At 42.1% G+C, this 20,557-nt stretch overlaps 1 protein-coding gene across 2 annotated transcripts in view; it reads right to left on the bottom strand.

Moving 5' to 3' along the window:
- Positions 1 to 20,557, bottom strand: part of CDK19 (cyclin dependent kinase 19) — a 287,493-nt gene that overhangs the window by 222,218 nt on the left and 44,718 nt on the right. For both annotated transcript variants that reach the window (XM_089664589.1, XM_089664595.1), the window contains exon 2: positions 15,345 to 15,420. In XM_089664589.1, the coding sequence (XP_089520715.1) occupies positions 15,345 to 15,420 (76 nt within the window). The remainder of the gene's footprint in view (positions 1 to 15,344; positions 15,421 to 20,557) is intronic.

Here is a 20,557-nt window from a genome sequence, read left to right as displayed (position 1 = left end):
TATTAGGTATGCAGATAAAAAGCTATCAAGCGCTGGAGGAGGAGCCTAATCATGGCGGCGTGAGAGAGGGCGATGTGAGCGCTCTCCATAGGATGACCGCCCTCCTTCCCTAGATGTTCCCCATGTAAGCTGCAGAGGTCCCCGGCTAAGAACTTACGGGTGAGAGGGGGTCCCGAGGGTGAAGCGGTGAGGACGGAGCTGCGGGAGTCCTGGACGGCGGGACGGCTGGGAACCTCTCGCTCGAGACTGCTGGGAGTGCGGGTGACGCGAGGCAGTCACATGACCCGCCGAAGGGGAGCACTGGGAGACAGAGAGGCCGGCTGGTTTCCTGATTCAGGGGGAGACACCGGCTCTCTCATCTACAGTGCAGGTGGACCCGGCTCATCGATACGATTCAACAGGAGAGGAAGGAGAGAAAAGCGGCTGGCCTTCTATGGAGTCGAAGCCGCTGTGGTAGAGAGGTTCTCATGACTGTCAGTTACCCAGGAGTGAAGCGGACTGAGAGAGAAGAAAGGGACTCGGAAAGGCCCCCACCCCCCCTTCCTCTCCCCCCCCCCTCCTCCAGTCGAAGGGAAAACGAGCAGAGCCACACCAGAATACTGAGAGCCTCACTGGAGTGAAGCAGCTGGAAGGAGGGTGAGTGAGAGTATCTGGACTGCATAGTAAACTTGTTCATGGACAGTACCTTGGTGTGGCAGGAGAAGTATATATAGAGAAAAAGGGGGGACCACCAAATAGGTTGAAGAAATTAGAATCCATCTAAAGGACTTATTGTCAGCATATACCTTAAAGTTTAAAAGAAGAGAGCCTGGATACATTTAAAAAAATATGAAGAGCAAAAATAGTAAAGGGAGTGGCCCCAAACACGCCCAATCTGGAACAATTAGAAAATTTACGTCCCAAGGTAATGTGACCCCAGAAAGAACTCAGGGGGCAGGTGAAAAAAGTATAATGGAAAACAGTATGGATAAAAGCGCCAGATCTCCAGTGGAAATGGATAATAACCAACAAATAACAGGGGAAATAGAGTTAAAAGAAAATGAAGGAGAACTACAAATCCCAAATAAAAAGGAGATGGCAGAAATGTTTAGAAATCTGGAAAAGTCAATTAAACAGGAAATGGGAATTATTCGGAAAGACCTGGGACATCTCTTGACTAGAGTAGAAGAAACAGAAGAAAAAAATCAATAAACATGCTCAAATTCTTCCTGAACTGAAAAATCAGATAATGGAGATTAGGCAAGAACAGAAAAAAATTGGGATATAAGTTGGAGTTACAAGGTAACATGCAAAGGAAAAATAACCTCAGGATAAAAGGAATCCCGGAGCTCGCACAAGATAAAGATTTAAGAGAGACGATACACAAAATTTTAAACTCCATTATGGGTAGATCTAGAACAGAGACATTCCTATTAGACAATATATATAGATTAGGAAGGGCCCAACGAGATCGGGTGGAAGAGAGACCGAGAGATGTAGTGGTTCAATTTAATAAAAATGGAGAGAGAGAAGAAATATGGAAGAAGATAAAAGGAAGATATATTATTGAGTACGAAGGAAAAAATATACAAATCTTTGCAGACTTGACACCTGAGACATTATGGAGAAAGAGATCATTGAGACCTCTAATAGAACAGATGAAAAAACAGAATATACAATATAGATGGAGTGGCTCAATGTGTCTAATCGGATGGAAGAATGGAGTTACTGCATACCTGAGATTTCCTGAGGAATTGAGAGACTTTTTTGACAAACTTGACATTCAAAGAGTAGAGATTTCAGGTTGGGAGGCAGAGGGAGGGATAAATGCCGAGGGAAAGGAGGAATGGCAGCAAGTTAGAAGAAAGAATAGAGAAGGGATGGAAAGGGGAACATTGAGGGAAATGGAGGGAAGGTGAACCGTACAAGGTTAGAGTTCTACCTCAGGGCTAAGATCCAAATGTGACATTAAGCTCACAAAGGATCAGATGGCAAAAAATAGGCCTGGTGGGGGGGGGGGGGTTGAGAGGGTTGCCGAGGGGGGAGGAGGATGTTGGGGAGGGGGGAGGGGAAGGTTGTGGCGGGGGAGGGGGAGAAGGATGGTACAGGGGGAAGGTTTTAAAAATACTCTGCATAGGGATGAGATGTATACAAGAATTATGGAAGATATAAAATTTATAACATATAATGTAAAAGGGTTGAATAGTCCTGGGAAGAGATTTAAGCTATTTAAGGAGTTGCAACATAGAGAAGCTTTGGTAGTTTTTTTACAGGAGACGCATTTTGAGATTAAGTCAAATATCAAATTAAATACTAGGAATTATCCAACATGGTTTTATGCAGATTCCCCAATTAAGAGAGCTAAAGGGGTGGCAATTGGGTTTGCTAAAAATGTAAGGTGGGAGGTGGAGGAGAGAGAGACAGATCCTGAGGGGAGATTCTTGTATTTGAAAGGTAGATTGCAGGAAATACAGTTGTGACCAAAATTATTCAACCCCCACTGAAATTGAGTGTTTTGGCCAGTTTGACATTGCTTTTGATCATTCAGTCATCTTGCTTACATTTACATTAAAGAGGCACTTGTAGGTCAGACAAATATAACATAACAGTTATAATGAAATAACCACAAATGTCTTTTCTGTGCTCACAGCATTATCAGTTTTATTCAACCCCCAAGTGACATTCAATCTTAGTACTTAGTACAGCATCCTTTTACAGTTATAACAGCTTTTAAACGTGAAGCATAGCTTGACACAAGTGTCTTGCAGCGATCTACGGGTATCTTCGCCCATTCTTCATGGGCAAAGGCCTCCAGTTCAGTCACATTCTTAGGCTTGCGCACTGCAACTGCTTTCTTTAAGTCCCACCAGAGGTTCTCAATCGGATTTAAGTCTGGTGACTGCGATGGCCACTCCAAAATGTTCCAGCCTTTCCTCTGCAACCATGCTCTAGTGGACTTGGAGGTATGCTTGGGATCATTGTCCTGTTGAAAGGTCCAACGTCTCCCAAGCCTCAGGTGTGTGACGGACTGCATCACGTTTCCATCCAATATCTCCTGGTACTGAAGAGAATTCATGGTACCTTGCACACGCTGAAGCTTCCCTGTACCTGCAGAAGCAAAACAGCCCCAAAGCATGATTGACCCTCCACCATGCTTCACAGTAGGCAAGGTGTTCTTTTCATCATAGGCCTTGTTCTTCCTCCTCCAAACATAGCGTTGATCCATGGGCCCAAACAGTTCTAATTTTGTTTCATCAGTCCACAGAACACTATCCCACAACTTTTGTGGTTTGTCCACATGGCTTTTGGCATACTGCAGTCGACTCTTCTTATTCTTTGGAGACAGCAAGGGGGTACGCCTGGGAGTTCTGGCACGGAGGCCTTCATTACGCAGTGTGCGTCTTATTGTCTGGGCTGAAACTTCTGTACCCACATCTGACAAATCTTTTCTCAGTTCCTCAGCAGTCACACGGGGACTTCTCTCCACTCTACGCTTCAGGTAGCGCACAGCAGTCGAAGTCAGCATCTTCTTTCTGCCACGACCAGGTAGCGTTTCAACAGTGCCCTTTGCCTTGAATTTGCGAATGATGCTTCCTAAGGTGTCTCTTGGTATGTTTAACATCTTTGCAATCTTCTTATAGCCATTGCCCTTCCTGTGAAGAGAAATCACCTCTTCTCTTGTCTTCCTGGACCATTCTCTTGCCTTCACCATGTTTGTAACCACACCAGTAAATGTCTAGAAGGAGCTGAGTATCACAGTCATTTTAAAGCTGCCTAATTGGTGCTTATTATGCTTGATTGCTGCTCGGTGACATCCACAGGTGTTTTCAATACCTGATGGAAAGCACCTGTATGAACCTCTGTTCTTCAGAGTGGTAGTCTTTAAGGGGTTGAATAATTGTGGCAATGAAGAAACCACATAAGAACCATTTACTACTGTATTACATAAACAATTGATGTCATTTTAGTTGCATTTGGGTAGTTACAACGTCCTTGTAGGATTTGATTCTGAATACAATTCCAAATGTACACTATAGTCCCTAAACCCCTTTACAGCATTGGGGGTTGAATAATTTTGGTCACAACTGTATAGTGCACAATAGCGAATATTTATTGCCCAAATAAGAGACCAGAGGTATACCTGAAAGGGATATTAAGAAAATTGATGGATTTTAAAAAGGGATGACTGATAGTGGCGGGAGATTTGAATTTATGTTTAGATCCACAGATCGATACAACGTCTCGTGTGCAACGAGAGGGAGGTAGGTCTATGAGGACCTTAAAGAAGGAGATACATGAGGGTCAATTAGTGGATATATGGAGAATAATGCATGGAAAGGAAAGAGACTATACCTTCTTCTCTAATGCACACGAGATTTACTCGAGATTGGATTATATAATGGTAGAACATCAACTTATTGAGAGGGTGGTTAAAGTAGAAATAGAGACAATGACTCTCTCAGACCATGCCCCAGTTATAATGAAGGTAAGATGGGGGAGACAACTGACAAGAGGGGTAGGATGGAGGTTAAACGAGGCCCTTCTATTAGATCAAGAGATAGACCAGCAGATCAGACGGGAGATGGAAAGATATTTTCAGGAGAACGAAACAGGGGATGTCTCAGTGGCCACTGTCTGGGAGTCCCATAAGGTATATATTAGGGGTATATTGATTGCGCTAGGGGCAAAAAAGAAAAAAGAAAGGAGTAAGAAAATGACAGGGCTCTTAAAAGATATAAACGACCTGGAACTGTGAATGTTTACATGTTATGTGCAATTAAACCATGGCAACATCTAATGTTTGTGTAGTATTATGTTCAGCAGACTGTGTTCTTCTATTGTTGTGACTTAGATGACGTTCAGAGCACATTTTATGCCCAATTCATGCAAAACTCCACGTAATCCCAAGGGGTTCACATACTTTTTCTTGCAACTGTAAATCTTCCAAATAGTGAGAAAGAAAAGATACAAAAGGAATTCCCTTTTATATGGAGAGATAAAGAGATAAAATATTTAGGAGTTAAACTTACTGCTTCATATACAAAATTGTGTAAATTAAATTATATTTCCCTTTTAAACGAGATTAAGGAGGAACTGAAGAAACTGGGAGGAGGAACCCCTTCCTGGTTAGGACGAATAAATCTGATAAAAATGATAATTGTACCCAAAGTTTTGTATAAATATCAGATGATCCCAATAAGACTCCCAGAGGCCTTTTTTAAAGAAATTAAAAAGATAACAAAATTTATATGGAAAAATAAAAAATCTAGAATATCATATGATTTGATGAGTAGAGGTAAAGAGAGAGGGGGATTGGGAGTGCCAGATTTTAGGAGATACTATAATGCTGTAGTTTTAACAAGAATTTATGATTGGACACACAATATAAGGGGGAAAAGATGGGTGAAGATAGAGAATGACCTGAGTGGAGTTGACCTGAGTAGAAATATATGGGCACCAGCACAATATAGAGGCTTAAAAGAAACCACGAGTGTGTTTACATTGAATGTTTTAAAGGTTTGGGATAATTTACATAAGTATATGCATTTGGATTTTAACTCACAATTAATGTCACTAAGGAACATGGAGTATTTTCCACCAGGTATTGAGGGGAGTATGGGAAAATGGATTAAAAAGGAAGACATTCAACTAAGGGATATTATGGATGGACAGAAATTGAAAACATTGAAAGATTTAAAGAAAGGTGGAAGGGAACTTTTTATTAAGATTGATGAGTGGAAATATCACCAATTAAAACACTTCGTTGAGGGTCTTCCGAAACCTAAAAGAGGGAGAAAGGAGTGGAACTTGTTTGAGAGGTTGTTGGAATCACGGGGAGATGGAAAACGGGGCACGGCAAAAATCTATAAAATTCTCACTGAGTTAGTCACGGAAGTAAAACCAAGGTACATAGAAAAATGGGAAAAGGATTTGGGGGTAGAGATAGATGAGGATAAACAGAGGAAAATATATAGACTCACACACGAGAACATTAGCATGAGAGAGGTGGAGGTAAATTATAAGAGTTTGGTAAGATGGCACATTACACCAATTGTAGAACACAAAATGGGTGTAGAGAGAACACAAGAGTGCTGGCGTGGGTGTGGAGAGACTGGTACGTGGCTTCATATTTGGTGGGAGTGCCCAAGGATTCAAAAGTTTTGGGAGACAACGGTCAACTTAATAGAGAAAATCTCAGGGATAAAGATAGGATTAGATCCACAAGTGTGCTTACTACATAAAACAGATTTACCAGTGAATAAATATAAAAACTCGGGTATATGGTACTTTGTGAATGCAGCAAAGGGTTTGATACCTAAATTCTGGCATAGTTTAGAGGTTCCGAGAGAAAAAGACTGGGTAGAGAGAGTAAATCAGATTAGTAAGATGGAGAAACTGTACTATATCCAGGAGGATAAGATGGAGATATATAATAGGAGATGGGAGAAATGGGAAGATTTCGTACACCAAATGAATACACATGAAGCAATGATAAGAGAAGTTTCTTGATTTTATAGGGAAGGAAGTAAGAGAAAAATGCAGAGTGGGAGGGTGGAGGGATGTGGTAGGGTGTAGGGGTAGAGGTAAGGGAAATAGAGGAAAAAGGAGGTAATAGAAGGAGATAAGATTAAGAATTTTATATGTTATATGAGAATGTAGATGAAATGTATTGTTATGTTCGTCTTTCTTTTTCCTCTTTTTTCTTTTTATATGTAATTATAAATATGAAAATGTAATAAATATTTGAATAAAAAAAAAAAAAAAAAAAAGCTATCAAGCGAAGAATAAAGAACATATGGACCACAAAATGTAGACGGATCCAGAGCTAAAGAGGCAGGAAAGAAAGGCAGTAAAAGGAGGAATTTTGACTTGCCTGTAAATGAGATATCTTGGAGTACGGTACAGGACACAATCAATTTTACATACACCATGGGTTATAGGCTTGTACCTTCAGGTGACTGGACACTGGCAAGCTTTTGAGGGCACTTCCCCCTGGGGCACCTCCCGTATAACCCTACTCCATCACTCGGTGAGTCCTCAAGTCTTGTAGCAAGCAGTGCAGAGTAACAAGGTGAATTGTTGGCTTGTGTCCTGTACTGTGTCATATACTGTATTTCATGATATGGAATTTACAGGCAAGTCAAAATTCTTCTTATCTTAATTATATAGTTCCGGATATAGGAAACTTATTCATATACAATGGGACATCCCCAACCAAAATACAATGGATGGGCAATAACTAGGAAAACGAAAATGTGCCAATAGGCCATAAAAAAACAGGGGTCAAGGACCCAAGTTTAGAGAGCTGCTGCTGAACCTTGCGGCCAAAAGCTGCATCCTCAGAAGAACACTTTGAGAAAGTATGAACAGAAGACCAGATGGCGGCCTTACATGGTTGGGCAACAGGGGCTTGGTGCCTAAAAGCCCAGCATAAACCTACAGAGGAGGTTTTTGTTTTAGAGCATATGTTCTTACACTCAAGATCCTAATTCACCATACAATGATAAATTTTGAAGCGGTGCGCCCCTTGTGAGGTCCTGAGGAAAGAACAAACAGAGAAGAATCAGCTTGTCTAAAACAGTAGATTTTAGGTACACTTTTATGGCTCTAATGGCTGATTTGGATGCTTAAGGCAGGGTACAAGGATGGCAGAACAATGTATAAATTGAGAAGGAATGCTGAATCCATCTTTGAAAGAAAAGACAGTCTGGAGCATAATACAACTTTGTTGTTGTGATGTATGAGAAAAAGGATGGCAGTTCGGAGACATGTCTGTCTGAGCAGCAGTGAGGATGGAGTGTTGTATGGAAATTCTGGCCCCATTGGGCCTCCATTATGTATGTACAGTGTGCATTCTACATCACCTATACCACTGCAACCTTGGACAGTCTTCTGGCTTGTAGCAGTAATGGTCTCTGGAAGCTGCAGCTTCCCCTGGTACAGTGTTTTCATGTGGGGGGGTTACTGTGTGGTGAGCTGTGTCCCCTGCATCATTCTATTTTGCTTCTGGTTGGTCCTGTGCTATTCACAGTTAGTGCATGAAGACAGAGAGAGGCAGAGAACACATAGCAGGGAGATCCTATGACATCACTGTGCACTTCCAGATGGAACCTGATTGGTGGACTCCGAGCTGCACAGAGAGACAAGCGTAGTCGCAGCTGGGAGTGGAATCCCAGTTAGAGAAGACAATCAAGCGTCTACAACGCGGTCGTTAAATGGCGGACTAATGCTATTTTGTATCTTTTTTCTACTTTTGATAAGGGTTACAAGATAATGGTTAGGGTTTATTCAGATGAGCACTGTGACTATCCTCCTTACACAGCCCATACATTCAGATCTGTGCACCTGCTCCTGCCCGCATGTCAAATTTTGACATGCCACTGTGTCTGTGCAGCCACTGCATCTGCATCCACTTCTATGGGTAGCTTGCATGCAGCTCTGGGGGGAATGCACAGGCAGCAAAAAGCAGCTCGGCATGGAGGACAGGTCTCAATGCCCATCCTAATGAGCCCTTATAGAGAATTTCCTAGCAAATATAAAAGAAATACACCATTTGCGGCTGCAGTAAATATAAAAGACGACCAATAAATGCGTTTTTTTATTTGTTAAAAATCATGAAATTTATTTTTTTAAACGCAGCTACAATAAGTACTAGAATACCAGAACTTGATTTCATATCAGTCTATTGTAAACCCCCATACAACAAAACAGAACAGACTAGGAGACAATCAGGTGTTCTGTATGCACATGAGCGAACAAGGAACCTGCTGATAGGGTGAGTTCTTTGCTCCGTTGCTGCTACTTTAATGGTCAATCATAAGCTGCACTTATTGACTGCCTAGATATGTACATATCTGCTCTGTGTTGAACGTTTTTAAAGGATAACTACACTTTCATAAAAAGTACAGTTATCCTTTTGTGCTCCCCTTGACCTAAACTGCCCCTGCAGATGTATTACCTGAATTGGACCATCTTAGCCTGCAGGAATTTTCTGCTCCTCTGGATAAAAACTGCTTTGCACTCGCCATGCCTTAGAACACTATAGATTTCCATGAGACCACCTCTTGAGTGGATTCTGTAATCAAGAGACAGCCCCAAAAAAGTCAATGATGTTTTACTATGCACAGTCGAAGCCAGTAAAAATAAATTTTCTGCTGCAAGCCATAAAGACTCCTGTAAACCACAGTGTTTGAGCAAATCTTCTGGGGCAGAAGTTAGTTGGCAAAAGATCTATGCTTTCTATAAAATTACCATTATTATATAAGGGCTTGTTCACATAGAAGACAGTGGATTTCTACGTTCCCTGCTCCCACCATAATACTTTGTTGAGGTAGATTGCATAAAAATGCAGACATGTTCCATTTCATTTGTCCAAACTTGAATTGTGTAATTTTGTGGCACTTCAATAACGTTAAAGGATAAGTTCACCTTTGTCACATGTTACATGTTCAACCCATTTTTAGGGTGGAACATGTACCATGTTGCCATAGCCACAGCAGCGCCCGCTGCCCCTCCTCCCTCTGACAGATAGTACGGGGAAACTTATCCCCGTACTATCTGTCAGATTTGAAAACAGCGTGGCCGTGTGGAGCTCCGCCCACATGGCCGTGTCATTCATTTACAGAGTTCTGTGAATGAGTGACTACAAATCCTGGCAGCCTTAGCGGCTGTCGGCTTGTAGTTTTCAATGAACTACCATGGTGCTGTGGAACGCTGTGGTAGTTCATTGAAGCTTCCTGTCAGAATATCTGCTTGACCGTACAGCAAGCAGATATTCTGACAGATCTGCAGGAGACCTGCATGACATCAGCGATCTTCTGATCACTGGTGCAATGCTTTACAGGCTCCTTTGGACAAAAATAACAAATGCACATTTTTTTTTAACTGCAAAAAAAATATGCATTTATTATTTTTGTCCAAAAAAAGTAAACACTATGATGTGTTGCAGTGCGTATGAAAAATCAGCCGCTTTGTTCCAGGCCTTGGGTCTTCGAAGACTCCTAACAGCTGTAAGACCTTTCTGCTTCACCTGGTCTTTCAGTCATTCCTCTATGAGCACTAAAAATACCCACAAGAGCCCCCGAGTGTGAGAGGGAAAATGTAAATTGATGGTCTGTTCCCACTATTGATGCACCAGTAACCAGAGATATAAAGTGCATATTTCACAGTGACAAAGCACACCTGGCATGCTGTCACTGTGCAGGGAGTAATATAGAGAGCTTTAACAGCTCACCGTGTTTATTCTTCTCCTCTCTCTCCATCAGAAAGTGATTGCCAGGGAGAGAGCGAAGTGCAAGCAGCAGAGCCCTATAGAAGAAACCTGCCGGCTGCCTCCTCCCAGAGCTTCTCCTTGTTTAGTCTACCTTTGGTAAATGTCTGTATAGACCTCCATCTAAGGTAGTCAGCCTGATGTGCAAATCAGCTCCTGGTCAGACCCAGCTCAGATCTGCGGCTAATATCTGCACCCCAGTGTAGTGCAGGTATTAGTTTATAAGGTGCAGAAACTGCAACATTTCTGCTTAAAACATTTAAAAAAAAAAAAATCACAATTTGCAAATTTACAGATTCTGGAGCACATGCCACAAATCCTCTTCACCACAGCTGCACTATGATGTTTATTAGGTGAATGTGAAGTGTGCATCAGGTGCACCAAACAATTGTAGGAAGGACGATAGCTAGTTTGGCCACTTGTGTCTGTCATCTACTTCAGATGCCCTTCACCATTTTTTAGTGCTACTGCACACAGCAGCGTATCTTCTCTTCCTAGGCTCTCTGCACCCAGGAACCCCCTGTTCCCGTTTTAGTGGGAATGTACTTACACTCCCTTCTTCAGGAGTTTCTATATCCACAGATACTGTTGAACCCCTTAGGGTATTTAGTACCCCTCAATACCTTATCTCCAGAGGGACCCTCTGACCTACAAGGTCCCCTAGGGTCAGTTCCTAGTGCACAGAAGTCACCAACTGTCTGCAGAGTCAATAGCTAAAGACCTCCAAACTTCATGTGGCCTTCAGATTGGCACAACAGTGAATAGAGAGCTTCATGGAATGGGTTTCCATGGCCAAGCAGCTGCACCCAAGTCTTACACCACCAAGTGCAATGCAAAGCGTCGGATGCAGTGGTGTAAAGCATTCTGCCACTAGACTCTAGAGCAGTGGAGACATGTTCTCTGGAGTGACGAATCACGCTTCTCTGTCTGGCAATCCGATGGACGTGTCTGGGTTTGGCGGCTGCAAGGAGAATGGTTTTTGCCTGACTGCATTGTGCCAAGTATAAAGACATGGACGAGTGAGTTTGGGGTGGCCTGGCCTGGCCTGCACAGAGTGCTGACCTCAACCCGACAGAACAGCTTTGGGATGAATTAGAGTAGAGACTGCAAGCCAGGTCTTCTCGTCCGACATCAGTGCCTGACCTCACAAATGTGCTTCTGGAAGAATGGTCAAATATTCCCACAGACACACTCCTAGACCTTGTGGACAGCCTTCCCAGAAGAGTTGAAGCTGTTATAGCTGCAAAGGGTGGGCCAACTCAATACTGAACCCTACGGACTAAGACTGGGTTGATACTGAAGTTCATGTGTGTGTAAAGGCAGGTGTCCCAATACTTTTGGCAATATAGTGTATATATATATATATGATCTAGATATATTTTTTCTAGTTGATGTTGGGGAGTGGCTTTGCTTGTGTGTCTTTATTCATGCACCTGTGCATGCAATGGCTGGCCAGCTTTGCTCTGAGGAAGGGGGTGCACCCCTGAAACAGGTTAGCCTGCCAGCACAGCGGGTTTGTTGCACTGCAAGGCATCTTCTGGTTTACATGCTTTCACATGTTGCACTTTAATGAGTGTCCATTTTTATCAGTTTTATACCCTTCAATAAACTTTGGTAATTCACTAGGTGCTTACGCCGTCCTGTTTGTTCTTTTTGTAGTTTCATTATATTGTTGATCTGTATCTTTCTTATTAGGCAGTTATGCCGTCCAATCTCAGTATTCCTTCAAATGGAGTAATTGGAGTGATCTTTACTGTCCTGGTCTTGAGCTTCAGGTAGATCCTCCGTGGCTTTCCCGTGGTCGGGGATCTGCTTCAGATTTGGGTATTTGTGATTGCCCTTAGTCCCTTATAGGATCTGTTGTACACCCCTCAATTTGATGGCCTTTGGACATTCTGGCTGTTTCTGACTTCCTGAGGCCCTCAATGGATGATGAAATAGGATTTTTATGCTTACCAAAAAATGGTGTTCCTGCCAGTCCCTCTGCTTTCCTAAAAAAAAAAAAAACTTGACCACCCTAGGCATGAGAGCACAGTGTGATCAGTTTTCTAGCTGTGCTGACAACTCAGCCTCCTTCAATGGTCAGACCTGTACTCACCCCCTTTCCCCTCCCCCTTACACAGCCATTCACTGGGAAGCTCAGTGTTCTACTGTTTTTCCCCAGCTCTCTAAGCTCCTTATGCAGCTGAGAACAGAGGGTATGTGAATACTTAATGTATATAAAAGTGGAAAAACAAGTATTTATAATGTTTTTTTATATGTACACACAAATGTTTTGCCTTTCATTTCTACTTTAAACTGAATGGGTTGTTTTACAAGGTGAGGGTTCAAATAAACCCAAAACCAAAAGTGTAATATATTGCAGCTTACCAATAATTAGATGTGGTGGCTGCATTCGTTTTCTTTTTAGTTTTTGTTTCCTCTGTTTTCACCTGGTGATCTGGCCATTACCACACTTCCTGACTTTGGATGTGGAGCAACAGAGACGTCTTTGGACAGCAGCATTGTTAATCTGCGGGAAGGGAAGTGTTAGTGTATCAAAATCTGCTAGCTGCAACTTGGCTTCAATTTGTTAGATGTACTAACGCTTTTTAATCCATTATAGCAACAGGCTTTTTTTTTCTTTTGAGATAAAGTTTTTACATACATAAATAAAAGTGATGATTGTAAGCACCCCTGTCAGTGACAAACAGATTTCCTGGCTGGATCACCAAGTGAAAATAATGGAAAAAAAGCCTAAAAAAAGAAATATAACGCAGCTATTACTTCTAAGAATTGGTAAGCTGCAACATAATGAATGTGTGGTTTTGGGTTTAATACAGATTTAAGTGGAATGAAACTCTGGAAGCTCTGCCCAAAAATGGCAGGCAGGGGACATTGCAGCTGGTCCTTCCCTATTACTGACTTACCACATCTTGTTTTGAATTGGCACTCTGTGTTGAGATGGCCATCCTGGTAGGGGTTTACTTTCTTGTGTAATAGTCTCCAGAAATAAGAACACTGAACACAGATGTGACATCACCAAATCTCACTCTAAATCTGTCAAAGGCAATAGCGCCTGATAAGTCACATGGAGATATATAGCTATGTGATTGTACGCATAGTCACATACCAGGAAGGATTATTGAGGGATTTCAGACAAAAAGGTTAGCAGTTATTCACTTCTGAGTTCACTTCTACTTTAACTTTCTTAAAATTCAAAATCTATTACTTTGTCATTTTATTCCAAAACATAGATCTAGCCTGTTTTGTGTACATTACCACTCCTCATAAAAAAGGGATAAAAAGGCATTAGACAGAGATCCTGCTGTTACTAAATTTAAGGTCTAATTATGCGAATGAACACAAATTCCTTTACTCATGAATGTTTTAAAATAAACCAAATTCACAATAACAGCGTATTTGTTATAGCTGCTATTAGAGCTGATCCACAAGCAAACCACTAAATACAGTTGAAATACTTATACAGTATGTGAAAAATCATGGCAGCCAAAAGATTTGTAATTCTGTTCTGCCACTTTTATAATTCATACACTTCTGCTATACAGCAGAGACAGGTGGGTGATACCAGTTCCTCATTTAGAGCTTAGGAATAAAAGTAGTTTTTCCTCCATGCCCGCAGCCTGCTAACTGAATCACGAAGGAGTAGCACATTGCTCATAAGATCTGCACACTCTGCTTTCTCCATCTATCTGCATGTTTCCTGTCAACACAATTGAATGTGCTGCTGTTTAAGGAATGACAGAGAGTACTTGTTCAACATGTATGTAAATAATATTTACATTTGTTTATTTAAAAAAAATATATATATATAAAATATATTCTGTAAATATATATATATATATATATATATATATATATATATATAAATAATATATTAGAGTTGCACTGATACCAGTATCGGTGCCGATACTAAGCATTTGCATGAATACTTGTAATCATGAAAATGCTCCAATACTAACACTGATACCTAGTGCGGGCCAGTTTGCAGTGCGATTTTAAAGCCCGTCAGCTGCAATTTTGTTTGACGGTTCAGGTGCCCATTTTAATGCAAATTGTAGTGTAAGAGATTAGAAAGCGCACCTGAACCAGACTGAAATCGCACAGGACACATTTTCAAATAGCACTGTGGCCACCCCACACATGTGAGCAGGCATTAATAACTCACATGAAAACTGACATGATACGAACGTCTCTGCAAGTGAAATCTGTGCAGTTTTTCCATCCGTTTCAATACATGTACTGTATGGTGTGAACAAGCCCTAAAAAACGGTCACATGACGCTAAAAATAGGTATTGGTAATTGGTATCAGCGGGTACTTGAGAAAAAGTACTGGTATCGGTGCTTAATTAATATATATATATATATATATATATATATATATATATATATATATATATATATATATATATATATACACACACACACACACACACACACACACACACAAACACACATTAGAATCACAGAGTACATAATAGGTTTTGTTTTCAGTTTATCATATTTGGAATCTTGAGAACATTGCATTCCTTCAGAGTCCAAAATGGCTCTTTTAATGACTGTAAGTCACTAGCTTTAGTGTGTTAGGTATGTCTACAGGGCAGGCAGGTTTAGTTTTGTATGGCATACCAAATATACAGTAAGTGGTGCTTCAAGCATATGTTGAGTTAAGATTATCTGCAGAAATTACTTATTTCAAATCCATGAAGACCACTAACATGCCCAGCACTTATCCTCGAGTATAGCTTTAACATGAAGAAAGATGTTATTGTTCAATGGCTGCATCAGCACATGTATGCAGCTCTAGAATGGCCATTAATACTGTCCTCCAAACAATATGGGTAGTGGGCACTGGCATGGAATGCCCAAATCACAGTTAGCCACTGTCATTCAGGGCCAAATCTAAATCAAATTAGGTCAGTTGCCACCAAGACTTGTCAGGTAACGCAATCTGAAAGTGTATGGCAGCTGGCAACTTTAGCCTTCAGTGATGTATGCATATTCATAGAAAATGGCTGTAACAATGTAAACAATGTTTAACTGCATATACTATTATTGTAAATGAACCATAGTATTTCACTAGTTCACACTTACTGCAATTTCTCTACACGCTGACATGGATATTCCTGTACCTTCAATTTGCTTCAGTGCATATTCTTTGTCATCTTTTCTGTAAAAGCCAGAAATAAAATATTTATTAGCAAGTGCTATAAAGAGACCAAGTGCATAAAGTGACACCAAATGATATCGTTATTCTCCAAACATATTCCATACACATCCACTATTATTATTATACAGTATTTATATAGCGCCAACAGTTTGCTCAGCGCTGTACATTACAATGGGAGACAATACATGAGACAGTACAATAACAATACAATGCGATATACGAGAGGTTCGAGGGCCCTGCTCCTTGGAGCTTACAATCTAGGAGGGAGGGGATAGTGGTACGGGAGGGAAAGCTATGGGGGATGGACTGGTAGGAAGAGTGGAGGAGATCGGCAATTAGCTGAGGGCGGGGTAGGCTTCCCTGAAGAGGTGGGTTTTCAGGGTGCACCTAAAGGAGAGGAGAGTAGGTGATAGTCTGATGGATTGGGGTAGGGAGTTCCAGAGGATGGGGGAAGCCCTGGAGAAGTCCTGGAGACGGGCATGGGAGGAGGAGACCAGGGAAATAGAGAGTAGGAGGTCTTGTGAGGAGCGGAGAGTACGTTTTGGGTGGTATTTGGATATCAGGTCGGTGATGTAGTTTGGGGCAGTGTTATGGACAGCTTTGTATGTCAGTGTTAGCATTTTGAATTTTATCCGTTGGGCAATTGGAAGCCAGTGGAGGGATTGGCAGAGGGGGGTGGCGGATACGGAGCGGTTGGTAAGGTGGCTGAGTCTGGCCACAGTATTCAGGATAGACTGAAGCGGGGATAGCCTGTGGTGAGGTAGGCCGGTGAGGAGGGAGTTACAGTAGTCAAGTCATGATATGATAAGGGAGTGAATGAGTTGCTTAGTAGTTTCCGGGGTTAGGAACGGACGTATTTTGGAGATGCGGAGGTGGAGTCTACATGAGTTTGTAAGCGATTGGACCTGGGGCTGGAAGGACAGATTGGAGTCTAGGATGACACCTAGTACTCTGGCTTGCGGGGTGGGACTGATGGTGGCATTGTTGGTCATGATGGAGAAGTCGGGGGGGGGCGCGGGCTGGGGGGAAAACTAGGAGCTCAGTTTTGGAAAGGTTCAGTTTGAGGAAGTGGAGTGACATCCAATCTGATATGTCGTTAAGTAGGCTAGTGATTCGGGTGGAGACTGAAGGAGTGAGGCGAGGGGTAGAGATAGATTTGCATGTCGTTGGCATAGAGATGGTAGCTGAAGCCATGAGAGTGTATCAGTTGGGCAAGGGAGGAGGTGTAGATGTAGAAGAGAAGGAGCCCGAGGACAGAAGCTTGAGGGACCCCAACAGAGAGGGGGAGTGAGGGGGAGGTGGCAGCGTTATAGGTAACACTGAAGCAGCGCTGTGATAGATAGGAAGAGAGCCAGGAAAGAGCGGAGTCTCTGAGGCCAAGAGAGTAGTTTTTTGAGGAGGAGGGGGTGGTCGACCGTTTCGAAAGCCGCAGAGAGGTCGAGGAGTAGGAGCACTGAATAGTGGCCATTAGCTTTGGCGGTTAGCAGGTCGTTGGTGAGTTTGAGTAAGGCAGTTTCGATGGAGTGTAGGGGATGGAAGCCAGACTGTAGGGGATCAAGGAGGTTGTTGTCGTTGAGGTAGGAGCTTAGGCGATTATAGACTAAGCGCTCAAGGAGATTGGATGTAAATGGCAGCAGGGAGATGGGTCTAAGGTTGTTCAGGTCGGTGGGATCCAGGGAGGGTTTTTTAAGTATGGGAGTGATGTGCACGTGCTTCAGAGGGGAGGGGAATGCGCCAGTAGAGAGGGAGAGATTAAAGTTGTGAGTGAGGGAGCGTAGGATGGAGGAGGAGGGTGAAGTAGGAGTTGTGAGGGGACAGGGTCGAGGGGGCAGGTGGTGAGACGGGCTTCAGAGAAGACCTTAGTGACTACTAAATGGCCCTGTAATATATTATTCATTAAATTATTTCTTACGGTGTTTTTTTTCCTCTGTAAAGTCCTCTGTGAGCTCCCTAACTTCGCCTTTTCCTCTTCTCATCCATTTGTTTGGAATGAGCAGTGCACATTGGTTGCAGGCATGTGCCCAACTGTATGCAAACTACCAATCTCATACTCCATCTCGAGAGTGAATAAGAGAGAGTGGTTAAGTTCCTACATACAGTGGGCCTATTGAAAACAAATATAGCCACCCTCTAACAAGCCAGATCTCAGCAGCAAAAAAAAAAAATATATATTTTCAGAGAGTTGAAAAAGGCTGAGAGCAAAAGAACAAAGCAAAAATCGCCATCAAGCAATGGATCTTTGAAGTAGCACCCAAACATTAATTAGAATGATCACATCACTGAAGTAAAGGTACAAGGTTTTTGGGGCTACACAGGACTAGAGATGTGAACATTTCTGTAAATTTTGAAGCAATGATAAAAAAAAAAAAAAAAAAAAAAAAAGGTTTTTCCAGGTTTTTTTTCCCTGAAAATGTTCAGAAAAAAAAAACTACAGTGTGGAGTAGTTTTACAAATGGAAAGTTATTTTGGTAAACATTTTGCTGTGATGGTGGAGAACAATAAAAGGAATCATCTAAAGATTACAGAGAAACTAATTTGTCAGACAAATTTACCCTCGAAGACCCTAGGCCTGAGAGGACAGAAACTACAGTTTTCTACTGATCTACTGTATTCCAACAAGCCCCCAGCTGTACAGGGTACAAGATAGAGCACACAAGCAAACTAAACTGGAGCCTTTCCCCTGCAATACCTCCTAGTGGCAGAAATGCATATTTTTCTTGATGCCACACTTTTTTTTCAATGTTCCATAAAAACAAAAATGGCTTTGGAAAAACAAAAAAATAAATACATTTTTCTCAATTTTTTTCCCCAGGCCTTTCCATGTCTACACAGGACTCCTTCATCACATGTCTGGTAAAGAGGTCTTGAGTGACCCTGAAACCTTGAACCTTTACTGCTGTGATCATTCTAATAAACATTTGGATGCTACTAAAAGGATCCATGGTGTGCTGCCAATATATGCTTTGATTTACAGTATTACCAGTTTCCAGCTAGTAGTTGCTATAGCACCCTCCTACTGTTATCATTATACAGGATTTATATAGCGCCAACAGTTTAGGCAATGCTTTACAAAATGAAGGCAGACAGTAGAGTTACAATACAATTTGGTGCAAGAGGAATCAGAGGGCCCTGCTTGTTAGAGCTTACAATTTAAGAGGAAGGGTCAAGTGATACAAAAGGTAATAGCTGTGGGGGATGAGCTGATGGAGAAAGTAAAAGCAGTTTATTAGTCAGAAGCAGGATAGGCTTCTTTAAAGAGAAGGGTTTTCAGGGATCGTCTAAAGGTGAATAGAGTAGGAGACACGCAGACAAATTGGGGGAGTTCCATATGATGGGAGAAGTTCAGGAGAAGTCCTGGAGGCGAGCATGGGAGAAGATGACACGAGAACTAGAGAGCAGAAGGTCTTGGGAGGACCGAAGAAAGCAGTTTGGTTGATATTTTAGACTAGGTTAGTGATGTAGCTGGGGGCTTTGCAAGTTGTTGTTAGTATTTTGAATTGTATTCGTTGGGCGAGTGGAAGCCAGTGAAGGGATTGGCAGAGAGGGGTACTAGACATTGAATGGTTGATAAAAAGTGGATGAGTCTGGCAGCAGCATTCATGATGGACTGAAGGGGGGATAGCCTAAGTAAGGTAGGCCAATGAGAAGGGAGTTGCAGTAGTCAAGGTGAGAGATAACCAGGGAGTGAATTAGAAACTCTGTGGTGTCATTATGTAAAAAGGGGCGTATTCTAGAGATGATGCGGAGGTTGTGGCGGCATGATATGGACAGAGATTGGATGTGGGCCTGAAAGGATAGTTCAGAATACAGGGTTACCCCTAGCACCCTGGCATGCGGGTACAGGTTGATAGTTGCGCTACTGATCTTGAAAGAGAAATCAAGGGAAGAGGCACGTAGAGGAAGAAATATTATGAGGTCAGTTTGGATAGATTGAGTTTTAGGAAGTGGTGTGACATCCACTCTGATATGTCTGTTAGTAAATCAGTGATACGTGAGGAAACTGATGGGGTGAGCTGCGGGGTGGAGAGATAGATTTGAGAGTCATCAGCATAGAAATGGTATTGGAAACCATGCAAAGCTATCAGCTGACCCAGGGAAGAAGTGTAGATCGAGAATAGGAGAGGTCCAAGGACAGAACCTTGGGGGACCCCGACAGTAAGAGGAATAGGAGAGGAGGAAGTAGAGTTGAAAGTGACACTGAAGGTGCAGTGAGATAGGCAAGATTAAAACCAATGGAGAGAACAGTCACGGAGACCATGTAAATAAAGGGGTTTTTTTTGGGGGTTTTTTAGGAGGACAGCGTGGTCAACTGTGTCAAAGGCAGCGGAGAGGTCCAAGAGTAAGAGTACTAAAAAGTGACCATTGGTTTTAGCTATTAGTAAGTTGTTTGTGAGTTTTAGGAGAGCAGTTTCTGTGCAGTGTTGTGGGCGAAATTCAGACTGAAGGGGATCAAGGTTATTCTCAATGAGGTGGCAGCTCAGCCGGTTGTAGACTAGATGTTCAAGGAGTTTGGATGCAAAAGGGAGCAAGGAGATTGGTTAAGATTGGTGAGGCCTTTTTAGTATGTGGGTGACTAGTGCATGTTTTAGAGAGTTGGGGAAAATACCAGTAGAAAGGGAGAGATTGAAGGTATGAGTTAAAGAGCGCAGGATAGAGCCCAAGAGTGACTGTAGTATTTGTGAGGGAACAGGGTCCAGGTGACAAGAGGTTAGGTGGGCATTCGAAAAACGTTTAGTGATCTCCTCTACAGTAGCTGGGTTAAACAAGAGAAGTATTGATTATGTAAGTGTAAGGTGAGGGAGATATCTGTACAGTGGAGATCACATCACAAATTGTATCAATCTTATTTTTTTAAGTGATTAGCTATCTCCTAAGCAGTGAGTGAGTTAGTGGGTGGAGGTAATGAATGACAAAGTAGAGATTTAAAAGGTAGAAAAGAGTTGACCTTGACTGCGTGAGAGGGTGTTAATGAGAGTAATAAGATAGGTCTGATTGGCAGTGTGAAGGCAGGAATTGTATTTCTGGAAGGCAGATTTATATTGGTCGAAGTCTTGCTGGGACTTAGTCTTACGCCACAGACACTCAAGAGCACGGCTATGTTTTTTGAGGCTTCTGGTATTGTCTGTTTGCCAGTGTT

This window comes from Staurois parvus, unplaced genomic scaffold (genome assembly GCF_062004578.1).
Source record: "Staurois parvus isolate SC_StPar_1 unplaced genomic scaffold, SC_StPar_1.0 ptg000048l, whole genome shotgun sequence".
NCBI lineage: Eukaryota > Metazoa > Chordata > Amphibia > Anura > Ranidae > Staurois > Staurois parvus.
Note: the sequence above shows the minus strand (reverse complement) of the source record. Positions and strands in the feature narration are given on the sequence as shown.